At 42.8% G+C, this 18649-nt stretch overlaps 1 protein-coding gene and 1 long non-coding RNA gene across 16 annotated transcripts in view; one reads left to right on the top strand and one right to left on the bottom strand.

Annotated features, from left to right (window-relative positions):
* LOC132659817 (uncharacterized) overlaps positions 1–11209 on the bottom strand; it is a 31514-nt gene extending 20305 nt beyond the window's left edge. Inside the window, exon 1 of the long non-coding RNA XR_009600678.1 lies at positions 10865–11209. This is a non-coding gene — a long non-coding RNA (uncharacterized LOC132659817). The remainder of the gene's footprint in view (positions 1–10864) is intronic.
* Positions 1–18649, top strand: part of SNCAIP (synuclein alpha interacting protein) — a 165361-nt gene that overhangs the window by 133334 nt on the left and 13378 nt on the right. For 12 of the 15 annotated variants that reach the window (XM_060415683.1, XM_042250308.2, XM_060415681.1 and 9 more), the window contains exons 7-10: positions 3430–3555; positions 10763–10932; positions 16896–16988; positions 17567–18635. In XM_060415683.1, coding sequence (XP_060271666.1) covers positions 3430–3555; positions 10763–10932; positions 16896–16988; positions 17567–18635 — 1458 coding nt within the window. The remainder of the gene's footprint in view (positions 1–3429; positions 3556–10762; positions 10933–16895; positions 16989–17566; positions 18636–18649) is intronic. The other 3 variants (XM_060415688.1, XM_060415687.1, XM_060415689.1) reach the window with 1 other exon arrangement.

Here is an 18649-nt window from a genome sequence, read left to right as displayed (position 1 = left end):
TATGGTTTTTCCAATAGTTATATCTGAACATGAGAGTTGAACCATAAAGAAGACTGAGAGCCAAAGAATTGATGCTTTCCAGTTGTGGTGCTGGAGAAGACTCTTGAGAGTCCCTTGGACTGCAAGGAGATCAACCCAGTCAATCCTAAAGGAAACCAGCCCTGAATTTTCATTGGAAGGACTGATGCTGAAGATCCAATACTTTGGCCACCTGATGGGAAGAGCCAACTCACTCGAAAAGACTCTGGTGCTGGAAAAGATTGAAGGCAGGAGAAGAGGATGAGAGCATGTGATGGTTCGATGGCATCACTGACTCAAAGGACATGAATTTGAGCAAACTCCGGGAGACAGTGAAAGACAAAGAAGCCTGGTGTGCCGCAATCCAAGGAATCACAAGGAGTCAGAGATGACTTGGTGTCTGAGCAACAACAACAAAAGCCAAAACACTGTGAATTATAGCAAAGGGCATTTTCTGTGAGTGTGGAGCACACACATATCCATTATGATATTTAATTGAGTCTGGAAAACATGAAAGCATGCCTGACAAGAACGTACATATAAAATATTTCTGATTATCTTGAACTCCTCTGAACTTTACTTGCTAAAGAAGCTGCTGGAATATCTGAGAATATCCAGTTGTTTTCTTCAGTTGTCCGATTTGAAAATAAGAGTGGTTGAATTGGATGATTCGCTAAAATCTCTCCCGTTTTACAATCTTAATGTTTAATATCATGGAGCAAACCAAGTCACCACAAGCTTGCCAGTGACCATTGAAGATAGCAGGGCTGTCCTTTTCACCAGCAAAGGCACAGCAGCTTGCCCTCTTGATATTTCTTAGACATTGGCTTCTAACCAGTTGGTCATGGCATTGATCTTGAGATATACCCACTCATCCAGATCTTTTTAGGAGTTAAGGTCACATGATTCGGATGCTGGAAAGGATATGGAGGAGAGAACCCTCCTACACTGTTGGTAGGAATATAAGTTGATGCCGCCACTGTGGAGAACAGTACTGAGATTCTGAAGAAAACTCAAAACACAACTACCATATGATCCAGCAATCCCACTCTTGGGATATACTCAGATAAAAGCATAATTTAAAAAGATGCGTGCACCCCAGTGTTCACAGCAGCACCGATTTACATCAGCTAGGACATGGAAGCAACCTTAATGTCTATCAGCAGATGAATGGATAAAGAAGATGTGATGCATGTGTACAGTGAAACATGACTGAGCCACGAAAAGGAATGAAGCAGTGTCGTTTGCAGGGACATGGATAAACCTAGAGACATTCATACAAAGTGAAGTAAGTCAGAGTGAGAAAAACAAGTATCATAGAATATCATTTATGTGTGGAATCTAGAAAAATGGTACAGATAACCTTATTTGCAAAACGGAAATGGAGAGACAGATATAGAGAACAAACCTCTGGATAAAAGAAGGGGGGAGGATGAATTGGGGGTTTGGGGTTGACATATACATACACTACGGTGTATAAAATAGCTAATGAGAACCTATTGTGTAGCACGGGACCTCTACTCAAGGTGCTGTGGTGACCTAAATAGGAAGGAAATCTTAGAAAGGGAATATATATATATATATATATATGTATAACCGATTCATTCTGCTGAACAGTAGAAACTAACAACATTGTAGAGCAACTGTACTTCAATAAAAATGAATTAATCATCTGTCTCCAAATTAAGGTAATTCAGTTTTGGGGTTTTTTTTTTTTCCCTTAAAATAGGAAAAGTAACAGAAGTTGTTCTGCCTTATACATTTGAAACATCACTTGCTCTGGTATCAGTTTCAACTTCCTTTCTTTCTTTGCCTCTGAAGAAGAGAGCACATAGGCCTCTTTTTTATCCACCTCCAGCCACCTAGCCCTGGCCTCGGGGCTCTGCCCCACCTCATTCTCTCTGGACAGGGAGGGTTTCCCTTCCGACAAGGTCTGTGTTTTTGCAGCTCACCCTGCTTTGCCAGGGTACATTCTTGGTTGGTTGCAGGGTATTGACTACATATTCTCTTCTTTTTCTTTAGAGGACTTATTTTCTGCTTGCTCCTGTGAAAAAAAGTGTGGTGCATATATTCGGTCTCTCCCTGCTATCACAGTTGCTTTCGTAAACAGTGCCCCGTTCCCCACATGAGGGGAGAAACATGAAAGGAGTTGGCTGTTTTGATCCAACATTCCTTTAGCAGATTAGTTGGCATGTTCAGAAGGTGCAGGCAAATTTAATCCAGAAAAGTATAAAAGTTCATGACCAGTCCGAGCAAATAACTGGGAAAAAATCCTTTAAAAGGCTAAGGAGAGGTTCAAGCCTCTTTGAAAGGCATGATCATCTTTTTAAATGTCAAATTCCACCCACTAAATTTCATGCTGTTGTTTTTACCACTCCTGTATTTTTTTAGCATTATATTTAATTTTTCTATTTTAAAACCCTGAAATCCCATCCCCCTGCTTTCTTCTGAGACTAAGCATAACATGAAAATACCAAAAAAGACTCAGTGGGTAAAATGCAAACAGGTTATGACAACACGCACTGACTGTTCTGTCTTTGCTTTGGAAAGGTTGTGTTCAGAGGTTTGGTGCTCTTTAACATAGAAGAGAAACCTTTACCTTTCAAATGCCACCACCAATTGATCAGAAAAATCAAGAGGGTCCCAGTTTTATTTCAGTGTGGTTATCTTATGCTTAACAACTTTATATGTTTCCCCTTTTCGGAAGCCTGCTGATTGAAAGGTGTGAGATTACGAATTCATAGTTGAAGTGTGATAAAGTAGAAACTAGTTATCTCAATAGTTCAAGGTTTTATAATATTCTTAAAGCTACCAGATAATTTAACAGAGTAGCAAAAATATTGCCTTGAAATCAAAAGACTTGGATTCTGGTTCCAGCATTGACTCTGTCTCACTGTGTAACTTTGAGGAGATGCTCAAACTTTCTCTGAATCAGTTTTTCCACCTGAAGAATATGGAAGCAAAACAAGAGCATTTCTGAGATAACTTTCTGCTCTTTGAATTCTCAGCACAATTCTCTTTCATTGACTTTAGTCAGAGATTCATGAATTTTCAGTTCATACAGAATGGAAATGTTCTCTTCATAGGGTAAGCATGGCTATAACTAAGCTTCACATGTTGGAGTTTTATTTTCCTGTCTTCTTATTAGGCTTCTCTACATGTTCAGCTGCTCAGTCATGTCTGACTCTTTGCGACCCCATGGACTGCAGCACACCAGGCTTCCCTGTCTTTCACCATCTCCTGGAGTTTCCTCAAACCATGTCCATTGAATTGGTGATGCCATCCAACCATTGCATCCTCTGTCACCCCCTTCTCCTCCTACTTTCAGTCTTTCCCAGCATCAGGGTCTTTTCCAGTCATTTGGCTCTACATGGCAGCCTAATTAATTCCAACTTGTCCTTGTGTTTATAGGAGAAGATTCTGCTGTGGCTTCTTCAGTTCATGCAAGAGCAGGGCATCTCGCTGGATGAAGTGGACCAAGATGGCAACAGTGCTGTTCATGTGGCCTCCCAGCACGGCTACCTCGGGTGCATACAGGTACACAGGCCCTGCTTCTCTGGAGAAATGAGTGCAACAAGTAGCAAAACAGAAAAAGGGAATTTAAATGTCTAGATAAATCAACTTTGTCTCTTTAGTGGATAATAAAAGAATCAAATTGATATATTTGTATTTCCAGAAATGCACACAGTTCAGTCAGTTCAGTTCAGTCGCTCAGTCGTGTCCGACTCTTTGTGACCCCATGAATCGCAGCACACCAGGCCTCCCTGTCCATCATCAACTCCCGGACTTCACTCAGACTCACGTCCATCGAGTCAGTGATGCCATCCAGCCATCTCATCCTCTGTCGTCCCCTTCTCCTCCTGCCCCCAATCCCTCCCAGCATCAGAGTCTTTTCCAATGAGTCAACTCTTTGCATGAGGTGGCCAAAGTACTGGAGTTTCAGCTTTAGCATCATTCCTTCCAAAAGAAATCCCAGGGCTGATCTCCTTCAGAATAGACTGGTTGGATCTCCTTGCAGTCCAAGGGACTCTCAAGAGTCTTCTCCAACACCACAGTTCAAAAGCATCAATTCTTCGGTGCTTAGCTTTCTTCACAGTCCAACTCTCACATCCATACATGACCACAGGAAAAACCATAGCCTTGACTAGACGGACCTTTGTTGGCAAAGTAATGTCTCTGCTTTTGAATATGCTATCTAGGTTGGTCATAACTTTTCTTCCAAGGAGTAAGCATCTTTTAATTTCATGGCTGCAGTCACCATCTGCAGTGATTTTGGAGCCCAAAAGTATAAGTCTGACACTGTTTCTATGGTTTCCCCATCTATTTCCCATGAAGTGATGGGACCAGATGCCATGATCTTCGTTTTCTGAATGTTGAGCTTTAAGCCAACTTTTTCTCTCTCCTCTTTCACTTTCATCAAGAGGCTTTTTAGTTCCTCTTCACTTTCTGCCGTAAAGTTGGTGTCCTCTGCATATCTGAGGTTATTGATATTTCTCCCGGCAGTCTTGATTCCATCTTGTGTTTCTTCCAGTCCAGCATTTCTCATGATGTAGTCTGCATATAAGTCAAATAAGCAGGGTGACAATATACAGCCTTGACGTACTCCTTTTCCTATTTGGAACCAGTCTGTTGTTCCATGTCCAGGTCTAACTGTTGCTTCCTGACCTGCATATAGGTTTCTCAAGAGGCAGGTCAGGTGGTCTGGTATTCCCATCTCTTTCAGAATTTTCCACAGTTTATTGTGATCCACACAGTCAAAGGCTTTGGCATAGTCAATAAAGCAGAAATAGATGTTTTTCTGGAACTCTCTTGCTTTTTCCATGATCCAGTGGATGTTGGCAATTTGATTTCTGGTCCCTCTGCCTTTTCTAAAACCAGCTTGAACATCTGGGAGTTCACAGTTCACGTATTGCTGAAGCCTGGCTTAGAGAATTTTGAGCGTTACTTTACTAGCGTGTGAGATGAGTGCAATTGTGTGGTAGTTTGGGCATTCTTTGGCATTGCCTTTCTTTGGGATTGGAATGAAAACTGACCTTTTCCAGTCCTGTGGCCACTGCTGAGTTTTCCAAATTTGCTGACATATTGAGTGCAGCACTTTCACAGCATCATCTTCCAGGATTTGAAATAGCTCAACTGGAATTCCATCACCTCCACTTGCTTTGTTCATAGTGATGCTTTCTAAGGCCCACTTGACTTCACATTCCAGGATGTCTGGCTCTAGGTGAGTGATCACACCATCGTGATTATCTGGGTCATGAAGATATTTTTTGTACAGTTTTTCTGTGTATTCTTGCCACCTCTTCTTAATATCTTCTGCTTCTATTAGGTCCATACCGTTTCTGTCCTTTATTCAGCCCATCTTTGCATGAAATGTTCCCTTGGTATCTCTAATTTTCTTGAAGAGCTCTCTAGTCTTTCCCATTCTGTTCTTTTCCTCTATTTCTTTGCATTGATCGCTGAGGAAGGCTTTTTTATTTCTTCTTGCTAGTCTTTGGGACTCTGCATTTGGATGCTTATATCTTTCCTTTTCTCCTTTGCTTTTGGCTTCTCTTCTTTTCACAGCTATTTGTAAGGCCTCCCCAGACAGCCATTTTGCTTTTTTGCATTTCTTTTCCATGGGGATCGTCTTGATCCCTGTCTCCTGAACAGTGTCACGAACCTCAGTCCATAGTTCATCAGGCACTCTATCTATCAGATCTAGGCCCTTAAATCTGTTTCTCACTTCTGCTTATAATCATAAGGGATTTTATTTAGGTCATACCTGAATGGTCTGGTGGTTTTCCCTACTTTCTTCCATTTGAGTCTGAATTTGGCAATCAGGAGTTCATGATCTGAGCGACAGTCAGCTCCTGATCTTGTTTTTGCTGACTGTATAGAGCTTCTCCATCTTTGGCTGCAAAGAATATAATCAATCTGATTTCGGTGTTGACCATCTGGTGATGTCCATGTGTAGAGTCTTGTCTTGTGTTGTTGGAAGAGGGTGTTTGCTATGACCAGTGCATTTGGGCAAAACTCTATTAGTCTTTGCCCTGCTTCATTCCGTATTCCAAGGCCAAATTTGCCTGATACTCCAGGTGTTTGTTGACTTCCTACTTTTGCATTCCAGTCCCCTATAATGAAAAGGACATCTTTTGGGGGGTGTTAGTTCTAACACAAGCATTGGCATAAATAGCTGTCTGGGTCTCTCCTTGAGTGTCACAGGACGTGGACAGGGTCTCTTGCCCTTTCAGCATTGCCTGATAACCCCAGTGCTGAGGACAGTAGATGATAAGTACCCTGTGTTCTCCAGATAGCAGAAAACCCCTGTCAGACAGATATCGCCCAGACTGTCACATGGCAGGTGGGCCGTTCCTGCTGTTATTAGCACACGTCACCTTCCCAAGTGTCTGAAAAACAGGACTGAATTTTCAGGAAACAATTAGAAAAATTCCTTAGAGTGTCAAGTAGTATGGCACAGTCGAGACACAAGAGATGCAAGTTGTGTCCCTCAATGGGGAAGATCCCGTGGAGGAGAGCATGACAACCCACTCCAGTGTTCTTGCCGGGATAACCCCATAGATAAGGGAATCACAAAGAGTCTGGCTATAGTCCATGGGGTTGCAAGGAGCCAGACACAACTGAGCGACTAAACACACACACAGCAGCTAGTAGGCTGGGGAGAGACGGTCCTGTGGTTTTCTCCCTTTCTTTGTAGCAGGACTGAGCTTCTTCAATACGTTCAAAAAGCCCAGAACTGATTCTAGGAAGCCCTTGATATAGACCCCCTCAGCCTGTGGGCAGGCTCGGCAGGGCCCTGATTGGCTAGCCAGTCCACCCAACAGCCTCAGGTGGCCTCACCCTTTTAGCCAAACATACCTGGAGAATTTTACTGTGTCTTATGTGTGTAGTGATGGAAAGAGGTTGGGGAGTGGAGCCACAGGAGGTGGCATCCCCCTGCCCCAGCCACCTGAGGGGACCTCCAAGAGGGCTGCTTAGAGAGTACAGGCTTCCTACGAGAAGCGGGGTCGGTGTCTCGTCCCGCAGCTGAACGCAGAGCTGCCCGGAGCTGAGCCACACCAGGGCTGCCGCTCTCACAGCGCGTGACGGGGGCCCTGAGAGGAGCACATGGATATGAAAACTGGGCAGGCCTCCTATAGGTAATGGTTTAACATCTGCTAATCCCAAACTCCCAGGCCTGCCCTCTCCCACCTGCCTGTACAGCATGGGGAACTATTTTTAGGATCTTGTGATTAAACCATAATGGAAAAGAATATATAAAAAAGAATGCCTGCATGTGTATAACTGAGTCACTTTGCTATATAGCAAAAACCGACACAACATTGTAAATCAACTGTACTTCAACTTAAAAATTTTTTTTAAATAACTGGATAGGCCTTTTCAGCTAGAAGGTATAAGGCTCTGACTGACAAAACAATGAGGGAGGAGGGCTGAAGGGGAGGAGGGACAGTGATGGTGTAAGGAGAGGGAAAGCTTTGAATTGAAACAAAGTTTAGAACTGGCCTGGAATTTACTTTAGGAACATAAATCATCATTACCAGAGTCTGACCAATCACACCATTCTTATCATCGAAAATGACCCAATATCCATGGATTTGTCCCCACATCTGCCTGAAATGTAGGAAAAGAGCAACTGACAATGTATGGGTGAAGGCCATGATTAAAGAAAATACTTTCACCTCACCAGTTTCATATAGTTCAAAATATCTTATGTGTACTCGAGAACTCTAGGAAAACGGTGCTCTTTTTCACCATATTTGGTAATATTTCTTTTATTCCAAACTTAACAGGCACTTACCAAGGTTTTCCCGTGTGCTGGTAGACTATCTGAAAGAGAAAACTGGGCAGTGAGAACCAGTTGCTCAGAAAAGCAGAGAGGATTAGGAAATGACAGGAGAAGATATGCAAAAGCTGTAAATATGAGACAAGAGCTAATAAAACCAGAATGCAGAGGCAATAGCAAAAAGATCCCTACAGGGTCTCCTCACATGCAACTGCTCTGTGGAAAGCCACATTAACAGCAAATATTCCAAGTGTCTGAGAAGTTTCCCCACTATTGCTGGCAAAGCATGCATCTTCTAATTTGAGACACCCAGTTGTGAAAGGAGTGATGAGAAATCAAAGTGTGTAGAAAAGAGAGAAATTTAAATTACTACCAGGGTCTGCAGAAAGATGAAAGGAATAGCATTGCTTTTTGTGGAGGAAAAATAATTGAATGAAGACTGAAAACTTCATTTTTCCATTTAACAAAACACCGTCATATTTAATAGTCTCAAAGTAAAAAAGAGTAAACTTTTATCAGCTAATAAATGACTGCAAGCCAAAGAAAACCGGCTGATATCACTAATTCTGTTTGAGACTTCAATTTTTTTTTAATATGTGAGGAGAAGCAGTCTGTCCTTTCAGCGTGTTCATCTCCACTTAACACAAATGATATTTTTGGCACTAGGCACCATGGATGTGGAAACTTGGATACTCTTGGAAGTAAGTCTCTCCACTGGGTGTGAGAAAAAGTAGGTTCAAAGAGATTGGAAGTGGAAAAGGGAGTGAGCAAGTGTTGCTATGATGGAGAGAAACACTGGAGAGAAAACTGCAGAGGCCGGAGCCAAGGAGAACGTTAACAGTGTGTGTTTACGCTGGGTCTCTGGGAGCCCAGTGTGAGGTGGGGATACTCTGTGAGCTGAGTGGAAGTGACTGTAGGGCACAGTGACTTTTCATGGCGAGTAATCCTAAACTGAGTGGAAAATGAAGCTCCTTAGTGACCTCTGAGTCTGAGTAGTCTAGGAATTTTAAAATAACAATTATTTCTTGTAGAGAAAACATTATCTATTACTAAAATAAATCCGGAGGTCTACAAACTCATCTTGATAGTGTCAAAAAAATATATCAGACTATAACAGTTGATTAATATTGATGTGACAGCTTTTTGTGGAGTCTGTTGTTACCACAGCATAAAAACTAAAGTTTTGATTTTTAAAAATTAACGATGGCAGGGAATTCTCTGGTATAACGGTGGTTAGAACTCTGTGCTTTCATTGCTGAGGGCACAGGTTCAATCCCTGATCAGGGATCTAAGATCACACAAGCCAAAGTACAGTAAAAAGGAAATAAATTAACAATCTCAACCATGCCTCTTCAAATCTTTCTCCCCTATAGTAATGATACCTTGACAAGATTCCTTAACTTTTTGCCTTTGTTTGACTGTTAACATACACTTCAAACCAATTGAAAAAATCTCAGTCTTAATTCTAATTCAAAGTATTCTCCTCCCCAGCCCAGATCAGCTTAGGGTAGAAGGAATGAGTTTGGGATAGAAGCTTGACTGGCTTGTTTCACACCGCCTTAGCTCCTATTCACTGCTCTCTCCTGGGCTCCACTGTTGAGGACAAATAGGGAGTATGGAGACAGGAAGTCAGCTGTCTCTTTGCTTAACTGGCAGGGGTCATGGCATCTCCCTGAAAGTTGTCTTGCTTCTTTAGCTCACTAAGGTTTGCCACTGATGTCCTCGGGAGCAGCCTTCAGGGGCTGTGGATGTGGTGGGTGGGGTCTTTGGAGGGTCCTTTAGAGCCTCCCCACAGCTACCTGACAGGGAGATGCGGCCCCAACCTTGCGCCCTCCTCCCCATACAAGCCTCTCCACGGTGTTGCTTCCCACTGCCTCCTCCTGCTAAAGAACCTTCTCCATTTTCATCAGGTGATAATAAGCTCACAGCATGCTCCCTTCTACAACACCTGCTCAATCTATGGGGACACATCCTCGGCAGGGCACGTGGTGAGAATACGGGCCCCTGCCATGACAATTCTCCCCTGTTCTTTTTATCTCTGATTGGGTAGGTTCCGTACCAGATCAAATGTGCTGCCCAAAACAGAACAGGTAAAAAAAGTTCCTTCTTTTTCTTATGGGCATCCCTAAATTCATAAGCCCACCCATTGAAAGGGACAGAGCCTCTCACTGCAGACACTGCCCTGCTCATCTCATGAAGGAAAGGACCCCGAAGGACAACACATCCTCCTCTCCTTCCCAGTGTCCTTCTGAGGCTGGGTGGGGTTGATAGTAAGAAGGTTGGTCAGTTGTGTTGTTGTAGGTTCTGAAGGGAGGCTTCTGATACTGACTGCTAAAATCTCACTAGAAGTCCTCTTTTTATGTGAGGCTCCTTGCCCCAACCCTGTCCTGCTGTGGACTCTGGTGACTGGTTTTGGAACAACAGGAGAAGTTCCATTCAATCTTCTGTTACAGTCATTAAAAAGTAATGTTTATGGACACACCTAAGGAATATCGTACTATATAAGTCAGAGAAAAGCAATTATAATGTATCAGTTATATGTGGAATCTAAAAAATAATACAGATTATTCTGTATACAGAACAGAAACAGACTCACAAACATAGGAAACAAATTTATGGTTACCAAAGGGAAGAAGGAGGTGGGGGAGGGATACATTTGGGAGTATGAAAGTAATAAATGCTAACTACTGTACATAAAATAGATAAGCAACAAGAGTTCACTGTGTAGCATGGGGAACTATATTCTATATTCAATATCTTGTAACAACCCATAATGGAAAGCAACCTGGAAAAAAGATATATATATATATATATATATATATATATATATATATATAACTGAATCACTTTGCTGCACGCCTGAAACTAACAAAATTGTAAATCAACTATACTTCAAAAATCTTTTTAAAAATGATGTTTAGAGGGAAGTCCTGACAGATCACGTGTCTCTGCCTTCTCTAACAGACCCTGGTTGAGTACGGAGCAAATGTCACTATGCAGAACCACGCAGGGGAGAAGCCCTCCCAGAGCGCAGAGCGCCACGGACACAGCCTGTGCTCCCGGTACCTGGTGGTGGTGGAGACCTGCATGTCGCTAGCCTCCCAGGTGGTGAAGCTCACCAAGCAGCTGAAGGAGTGAGTGGCCTGCTTGTTCCATGAGAACCCGGTCTGGCCGGTCGTGCTTAGGTGTCAGCCCGGTCCTCAGAAGGCTCCATCATGCGGGTGGTACCGGGAATGCCAAGTGTCCCCCTCATCTTCTTTCCTTCCCTCGTTCCAAGTCCTCACAGCTGGTATTCATGCTAAAGATGCCATCTCTATGGAGGCAAAATGATATTTAAGCAAAAAAAGAATGCAGAGCAAGCTTCCTCAGCAGGAAACTTAAGCCACAGTGAACTAGGGGAGAGAGTCTCTCTCTGTCTTCACATCTCAGGGCCCCAGATGATGTAGCGGGCGCAGAAAGCACATGTGGGCATCATTCCAAACTTCAGTCCTTAATAGTTCAGCAAATTATAAAGAGCATGAGAGAGAAAGTTTCAAGATGAGCCAGTTTCTCAGTTTTCTCAAAAAAGAAAAATGTATATTTGGGAAAGTACAAGTACCCTGGTAACCATTGCCACAAATTTATTATAAAAATTAAGCAGACAATTCCCAAATCCTCAGAATGAAAAATTCTCAAGATGTGAACTCGGCATGACGTTACTTGAAACACTCTTTGTCTAGTTAAGCCCAGCTCTTTTTTTAATGAAATAATGAAGCGGGTACACATTACATAACCAGATGTCAGGGAAGCATGGCTGGGAAGTTGCCATGGTGTGCTTGAAGAAAGGAGGGCCCAAGGCGAGGCCATCTGGGGGGCTGTTAAGCAGGTTGAAGGACTAAGAGCTGAGGCCCCTCTAAGGGGACAGAGGTCAGCCCTTGGAGAATACATTGGCCAAATGATCGTTGCCATACTGGTAAGGGAATCATCGAAAATCAAGAATAGCACTCAAAGTAATGGTAACAGATTAGGAGGATAGACCTTAAAAATTAAGTTTTAGGGGATAAAAGTGAAGTTTTACTTTAAAATCATAAAAAGTATTTTTTTCTTCTTTCCTTGTGAAAAAAGATCTGTAGTTGGTGGGAGGCCTTAACTGGTTAGAAGTTAATTCATGCAACAGTGACAAGTCCTTAGATCCTCTGGCTCCTCGCTAAACTTGGGAAACATTTCTCTCTCTGCTTCTGCTCTCATACCTTAGAGGTTAAGAGTTTCTGCACTCCTCCACCCTTCCCCTGTCAGTACCTAGAATACTGTCTGTAATGAGTTTAGGCTTTCACTAGAAAAAAATTTAAACTTAAAAATTAGAGGGGTTCCTTTCTCTCCGACAGTCCTCTGCCCAGGTACACAAGACTCCCCTGGGGCAGGTGAGCTAAGCAAGCTTTGAAGGTCTGGATGTAACTAAAGGGGAAATGCACACAAATTCCTAATTCCCTCAGGAAGTTATCTTGTCAAGGCAAACATACTTGTACACGTGTCTTTATGTACATGTGTAGGTATTTCTGAAAAGAAGTTCCTAGAAAAGGAATTATCAGAACAAAGGTACATACATGTGGATTTTTGTTGTTCAGCCACTAAGTCACGTCTGACTCTGTGACCCCATGGACTGCAGCACACCAAGCATCCCTGTCCCCTCCCTGTCTCCCAGAGTTTGCCCGAGTTCATGTGCGTAGAATTGGTGATGCTCTCCAACCATCTTATCCTCTGCCACCCTCTTCTTCTTTGCCTTCAGTCTTTCCCAGCACCAGGGTCTTTTCCAGTGAGTCAGCTCTTCATATCAGGTGGCCAAAATACTGGAGCTTCAGCTTCAGCATCAGGCCTTCCAATGAGTATTCAGGGTTGATTTCCATTAGGATTGACTGGTTTGATCTCCTTGCTGTCATGATACTTGTAGATAGATGCTGCCTAATATCCTTCCAGAAATGGTGTACCAGTGGATACTCCCCCCAGTAGTGTATAGACATATCCATCGAGAGGAACTTTAAAATAGTCCAGTGGAATGTTTTTTTCTAACGGTTTGTACTCAGAGAAAAGACTGAAAAACCTTTCCCTCAATCTCTCAGCGCAGAGTTGGAGAGCCTTTCCTGCGCTTTAAGTACTTGCTTTATTGGTAGAACTCTTCAAGGTCAGAGTCTTGGCTGCTCTCTCTGCTGATGATCCTGGGATAAATCACACATGTATGCTAATAGACAGCAGTTATTCCACTGTCTCCAAACTGAAGGTTGTAGACAGTTGTAGTCAAGCCAATGAGAATATGAAATAAGAGAGGTTATGCTGGAGACACTAGTTTTGTACTTACTGTGTGTCTCAGTGAGACTGGCGAAATTAGAACAGAAATTCACTTACTCTATTTAGTCCACTGTACCCTTCAGACTCTAGGGCACCAATAACGTCAAAGGGTGCATGAGGAAGGATGGAAAACACTAGTTTTTCAGTCCAAAATTGTGAGTGGGAGACAGTCTTGAGCGCCTTTTCCTCGTAGGATATTTTTACCAGTCCTTCATCAACATAGCTGTTATTTAGAAATAGTACTCTTCAGCTCTCTTAGACATCCTAATCTATAAGTGTAGGTGTCAATGGGTTGAATTGTGGCCTCATAAAATGATGTGTTGGAGTCCTAACCCCTAGGACTTTGGAATGTGAGCTTATTTGAAGATGGGTCTTTACAAAAGTAATCAAATGAAAATTAAGTCATAGGATTGGGCCCAATCCAAGATGATTGGTGTCCTTGCAAAAGGGGAAAGTCTGGACAAAGAGACAGACACACACAGGGAGAAGATAATGTGCTCAGGAAGGCAAAGATCAGGGTGATTCATTCGGAAGTCGGAGAATGCCAAAGATTGCTAGTGAACCACCAAACACTAGGAGAGAGGCAGGGGGCCAATTCTCCCTCACAGCCCTCCAAGGAACCAACCTTGTCAACACCTCGGTTACACTCTGCTAGCCTCCAGAACTACGAGAAAATAAACTTCTGTTGTTTAAGGAAGGCAACTTGTGGTGCTTTGTTAGAGCAGCCTAGCAGACATACTGGACAAATGCTCACATATTTTCACATATTCATATTTCACATGCTCATATATTATAATTAAAGTTGATTAGTCCTTTCTGAGGGCTTTTTTAGAATCTAGATAATAGAGTCCTTTTTTTCTCCATCCATACCTGGGATTCCTGTCATCAGTCAACCTAATTGCTTCCAAATTGTTTTCTTGACTGTGTCATAATTCACATTGACACCTAAAAACCCTTTAAAAGGAGACTGTAATCTTACTTCATCTATTTTAATCCCTCACCTAATGTTTTTCTAAAATACTTGACAGGCAGTGCCAAATTTCAAAGTAGGAAAAGTAGAAAGCTCTTGTGTATTTTTTATTCTTTGTTTATTCTTTAGATTAGGGTCAGCAAACTATAGACTATATATACACTGAGGCCCAATTCACCCTACCACCTGTTGCTTTTTTTTTTTTCCCACCACCTGTTTTTGTAAAGTTTTATTGAAACAGAGCCATACACATTCTCTTACATATTACTGAGTGTTGATTTCACAACTACATAAGCTGAGTTGAGTAATTATGACACAGAATTTGTGGTGTGCAAGCCTAAAATATTTAATATTTGACCCTTTAGGGGAAAGTTAGCTGGCTTCTACTTTATTTCAGTGTGTGAGTCACAGACTGAGCGAGATAAAATAAGATCACAGACTTCTTAAGTCTTAGGGATGGAATGTTAGTACTAAGACTGACCACTTCTGAGAAAAGGAGACTATCTGGGGCTGGTGGAAGAGTATTATGCAAATCCGATCTCTCAGAATTACATTTAGGTAGCCGACAGCTGTTGAGGATGTGCAGTGACATTTGGCAAGAAGATTGAACTTCCTCAAGCCAGCATCGAAGATTCAGCAGCTCTTTTAAGGACACATAACTCATGGATGGGTTTAGTTCTTCATTCTGACTCATGGGAGCTGCTACCAGTTTTGATGCTTAGTTTTCTACTCCTGTATCAAATTACCACATACTCAGTGGTTTAAAACAATGGACATTTATCTTACAGTTCTGTAGGTCAGGATACCAGAATGAATTTCTCTAGATTAAAATCAGGGCTTTCACAGTCTGCTTTCCTTTCTGGAGACTGTCAGATGAAAGTCTGTTTCCTGCTCATTCAGGTCATGTAGCAAAATCAGTTTCTTGCTGAAGTCTCTTGTTTTCTTGCTGTCAGCTGAGAGTCATTGCCAGCTCCTCGAGGTTACTGCATTGCTTGGCTCACAGCTGCTTCCTTCATCGTCAAAGTCCCCAGCCGCAAGTAGAGTCCTTACCACACTTTAAGTCCCTCTGATCTCCTTTTCTGCCTTCTCTTCACTGTTACTTATGTGGTGAGATTGGACCCACCCACAGTCCAACCTTAATTCCCTTTTTTATCACATAAGGTAACATAATCACATCTTCCAGGGATTAGGATGTGATAGACATCTTTGGAGGGCAATGGGGAGCACAGCAGGAATACTACAGAGATCAGTAAATACTGCTTACTTCTTTAAAATCAGAATCAGTTTAATTTACTTTTTCAAATTCTATAATAATATGTGTTTTCTAAACAGATTTTGCCTTCTTTAACCTGTGGCTTTTAACCCATTTTCTTAAGTTTAAATAAAGCACATTCTGAAGCATATGCTTCTATGTCTAGAGTAAATCAGCTGTTGCCATACACAGGTTTCTCTTTATACAAAAAAATACCAAGTTATTTACCTGGTAGATCAGCTGGTTGAAAAAGGCAATGACAACCCACTCCAGTATTCTTGCCTGGAAAATCCCATGGATGGAGGGCCTGGTGGGCTGCAGTCCACGGGGTCGCTAAGAGTCGGACACGACTGAGCAACTTCACTTTGACTTTCCACTTTCATGCATTGGAGAAGGAAATGGCAACCCACTCCAGTGTTCTTGCCTGGAGGATCCCAGGAATGGGGGAGCCTGGTGGGCTGCTGTCTATGGGGTCGCACAGAGTCAGACACAACTGAAGCAACTTAGCAACAGCAGCAGCTCAGCTGGTAAAGAATCTGCCTGCAATGTAGGAAACCTTGGTTCAATTCCTGCGTCAGGAAGTTCCCCTGGAGAAGGGAAAGGCTAAGCATTCCAATATTCTGGGGCTTCCCTGGTGGCTTAGACGGTAAAGAATTCGCCTGCAGTTCGGGTGACCTGAGTTCAATTCCTGGTTGGGACGATCCCCTGGAGGACGGCATGGCATTTTTACCTGGAGAAGTATTTTTACCTGGAGAATCCCCCTGGACAGAGGAAACTGGAGGACTACAGTCCATGGGGTTGCAAAGAGTTGGACACAACTGAGTGACTAAGCATAGCACAGCATACCCAACGTGGAAGCAGTTTGCTTGCTTTGTTTTATTTAGCTTTTTTCTGATGGCTAAATTAACTCAATTACTTTATAAATTCAGACAATTTAGGGAGAGTGAGTAACGTTTTGGAGTATATCCTTCTAGCTTGGGGTGTGGCTGGGGGTTGAGGAGAAAGAGAGAGACTTCTTAAAAATGAGATAATGAGATTATATTACACACAGCATTTTGTAACTTTTTTTTTAACTTAAGGAAAGTAAATTACACTCTGTGTGTGTGTGTCTGTGTCTGTTTATATAAATACACTTCATACTATATAGTTTATATATACACACACACACATATATTAGGGAAGCTTTCTCTATGTCGCAAATATTCAGATATATTGTCATTCTTAATAGCTGCCTTCCTAGAAATAATTATAAATTGATTTACTCAGTCTTAGTGATGAGCATTTATGTTATAGTTTTCTTACTAATGGGCTTCCCAGGTGGCGCTAGTGGTAAAGAAGCTGCCTGCCATGTAAATAATAAATATCTTGTTGAGTACTTTTGATTGTATCCTTAGGAAAATTTCTGAATTATAAGGGTGAAGATTATGCACATTTGCCAGGCTTTTAGATTTATTGCAACTTATTGCAAATTATCATGAGAAAATATATATCTGTTAATTTATGGTAGTAGCCATGTGTCAGAGAACTTATTTGTTTGGATTTGTTTTTCCCAGACAGACAATGCAACGTGTCACACTACAGAACCAGCTCCAACAACTTCTTGAAGCCCAGAAATCAGAGGGCAAGTCACTTCTTTCTTCACCCAGGTAATACCAGAAGTGGTGGTGGTTAGGATTGTTAAGTATCTTTCATCTCTGAGCCGTTTTCTTGGACTTTCCTTTATTATCTTTTTAGAAGATAGCAACAGAAGACATTTTATTTTTATAAAGAGGAATAAAAATGAGCTATCATAGGGAAGAAGGCACTGGATCTAGGGTCAGAAGACATGAGTTTATCTCTGGCTCTGCCATTTCTTCTTTCCACGACTGTAAACAAGTCACTTACTCTTTTAGAGTCATTTTTCCTTCAACTATGAAATGGGAATAAGGATATGTAGGCTCATAAGGTTGTTGACGATGGGATTGGGAAAATTTGTGCAAAATTGATGTGTGAAAAAACAAAATAGTAGACACATTTGGCAGTCACAGCATAAGGTATGAGGCATCCCATTCTGGTTATGGTTGCCACCATGGAATGTTTGTAGTTTGATTGAAGCAGACATTATTCTTATTTCAGTCTTAGTGATGTGGAAGTTATTCGCAGCAGTAAAGCCACGCCGTGGTTCATGGCTGAGTTATTTTAACCCAATAGGAGATCATCTCATATATCCTCCATCCTCTTTCAGTTCACCATCCTCCCCAGCTTGCAGAAAGTCCCAGTGGAAGTCCCCAGATGCAGAGGATGAGTCTGTAGCCAAAAGCAAACCAGGAGTCCAGGAGGGGATTCAGGTTCTTGGAAGCCTGTCAGCATCCAGCCGGGCTAGGGCCAAAGTGAAAGATGAAGATTCTGATAAAATCCTACGTCAGTTATTAGGAAAAGATATTTCAGAGAATGTCTGCACCCAGGAAAAGCTGTCGTTGGAATTCCAGGATGCTCAGAGTTCCTCGAGACATTCCAAAAAGATCCCCCTGGAGAAGAGGGAACTGAAGTTGGCGCGGCTGAAGCAGCTGATGCAGCGGCCACTGAGCGAGGCTGACACGGACTCCAACAACTCTGAGGACCCCAAGGGCACCCCTGTGAGGAAGGTTGACAGGCCCAGACCGCAGCCCATCGTGGAGAGTGTGGAGGGCGTGGACAGTGCAGAGAGCCTCCACTTGATGATCAAGAAACATACCTTGGCATCAGGACGCAGGTTTCCTTTCAGTATCAAGGCCTCCAAATCCCTGGAAGGCCACAGCCCATCCCCCACCTCAGAGAGCAGCGAGCCGGACTTGGAATCCCAGTGTCCGGGCTCAGGAAACACCCCCTCAAGCCAACCCTCTGGAGAAGCCCCTCAGCCCAGCCCTGACAGTGCAGCCGCCCAGAAAGTGGCCACGAGTCCCAAGAGTGCCCTCAAGTCCCCGTCGTCCAAGCGCCGGACATCTCAGAACTCAAAACTCAGAGTGACCTTTGAGGAGCCGGTGGTGCAGATGGAGCAAACTAGCCTTGAACTAAACGGAGAAAAGGAGCGAGAGAAGGGCAGGACCCTCCAGCGGACGTCTGCTGGTAGCGAATCAGGGGATCAGCTCAAAAGGCCCTTTGGAACCTTCCGATCCATTATGGAGACACTCAGTGGCAACCAGAACAATAATAATAACTATCAGACATCCAACCAGCTGAAGACCTCCACCCTCCCCTTAACCTCCCTTGGGAGGAAGGTGACAGACGGTAAGGGAAACACCGGGAGCTCTGCTAACAAAGGAAAAAATAAGGCGGTGAGTGCTGTTTG

This window comes from Ovis aries, chromosome 5 (assembly GCF_016772045.2).
Source record: "Ovis aries strain OAR_USU_Benz2616 breed Rambouillet chromosome 5, ARS-UI_Ramb_v3.0, whole genome shotgun sequence".
Classification (NCBI taxonomy): Eukaryota; Metazoa; Chordata; class Mammalia; order Artiodactyla; family Bovidae; genus Ovis; species Ovis aries.
This window is presented reverse-complemented; position numbering and strand designations above follow the sequence as displayed.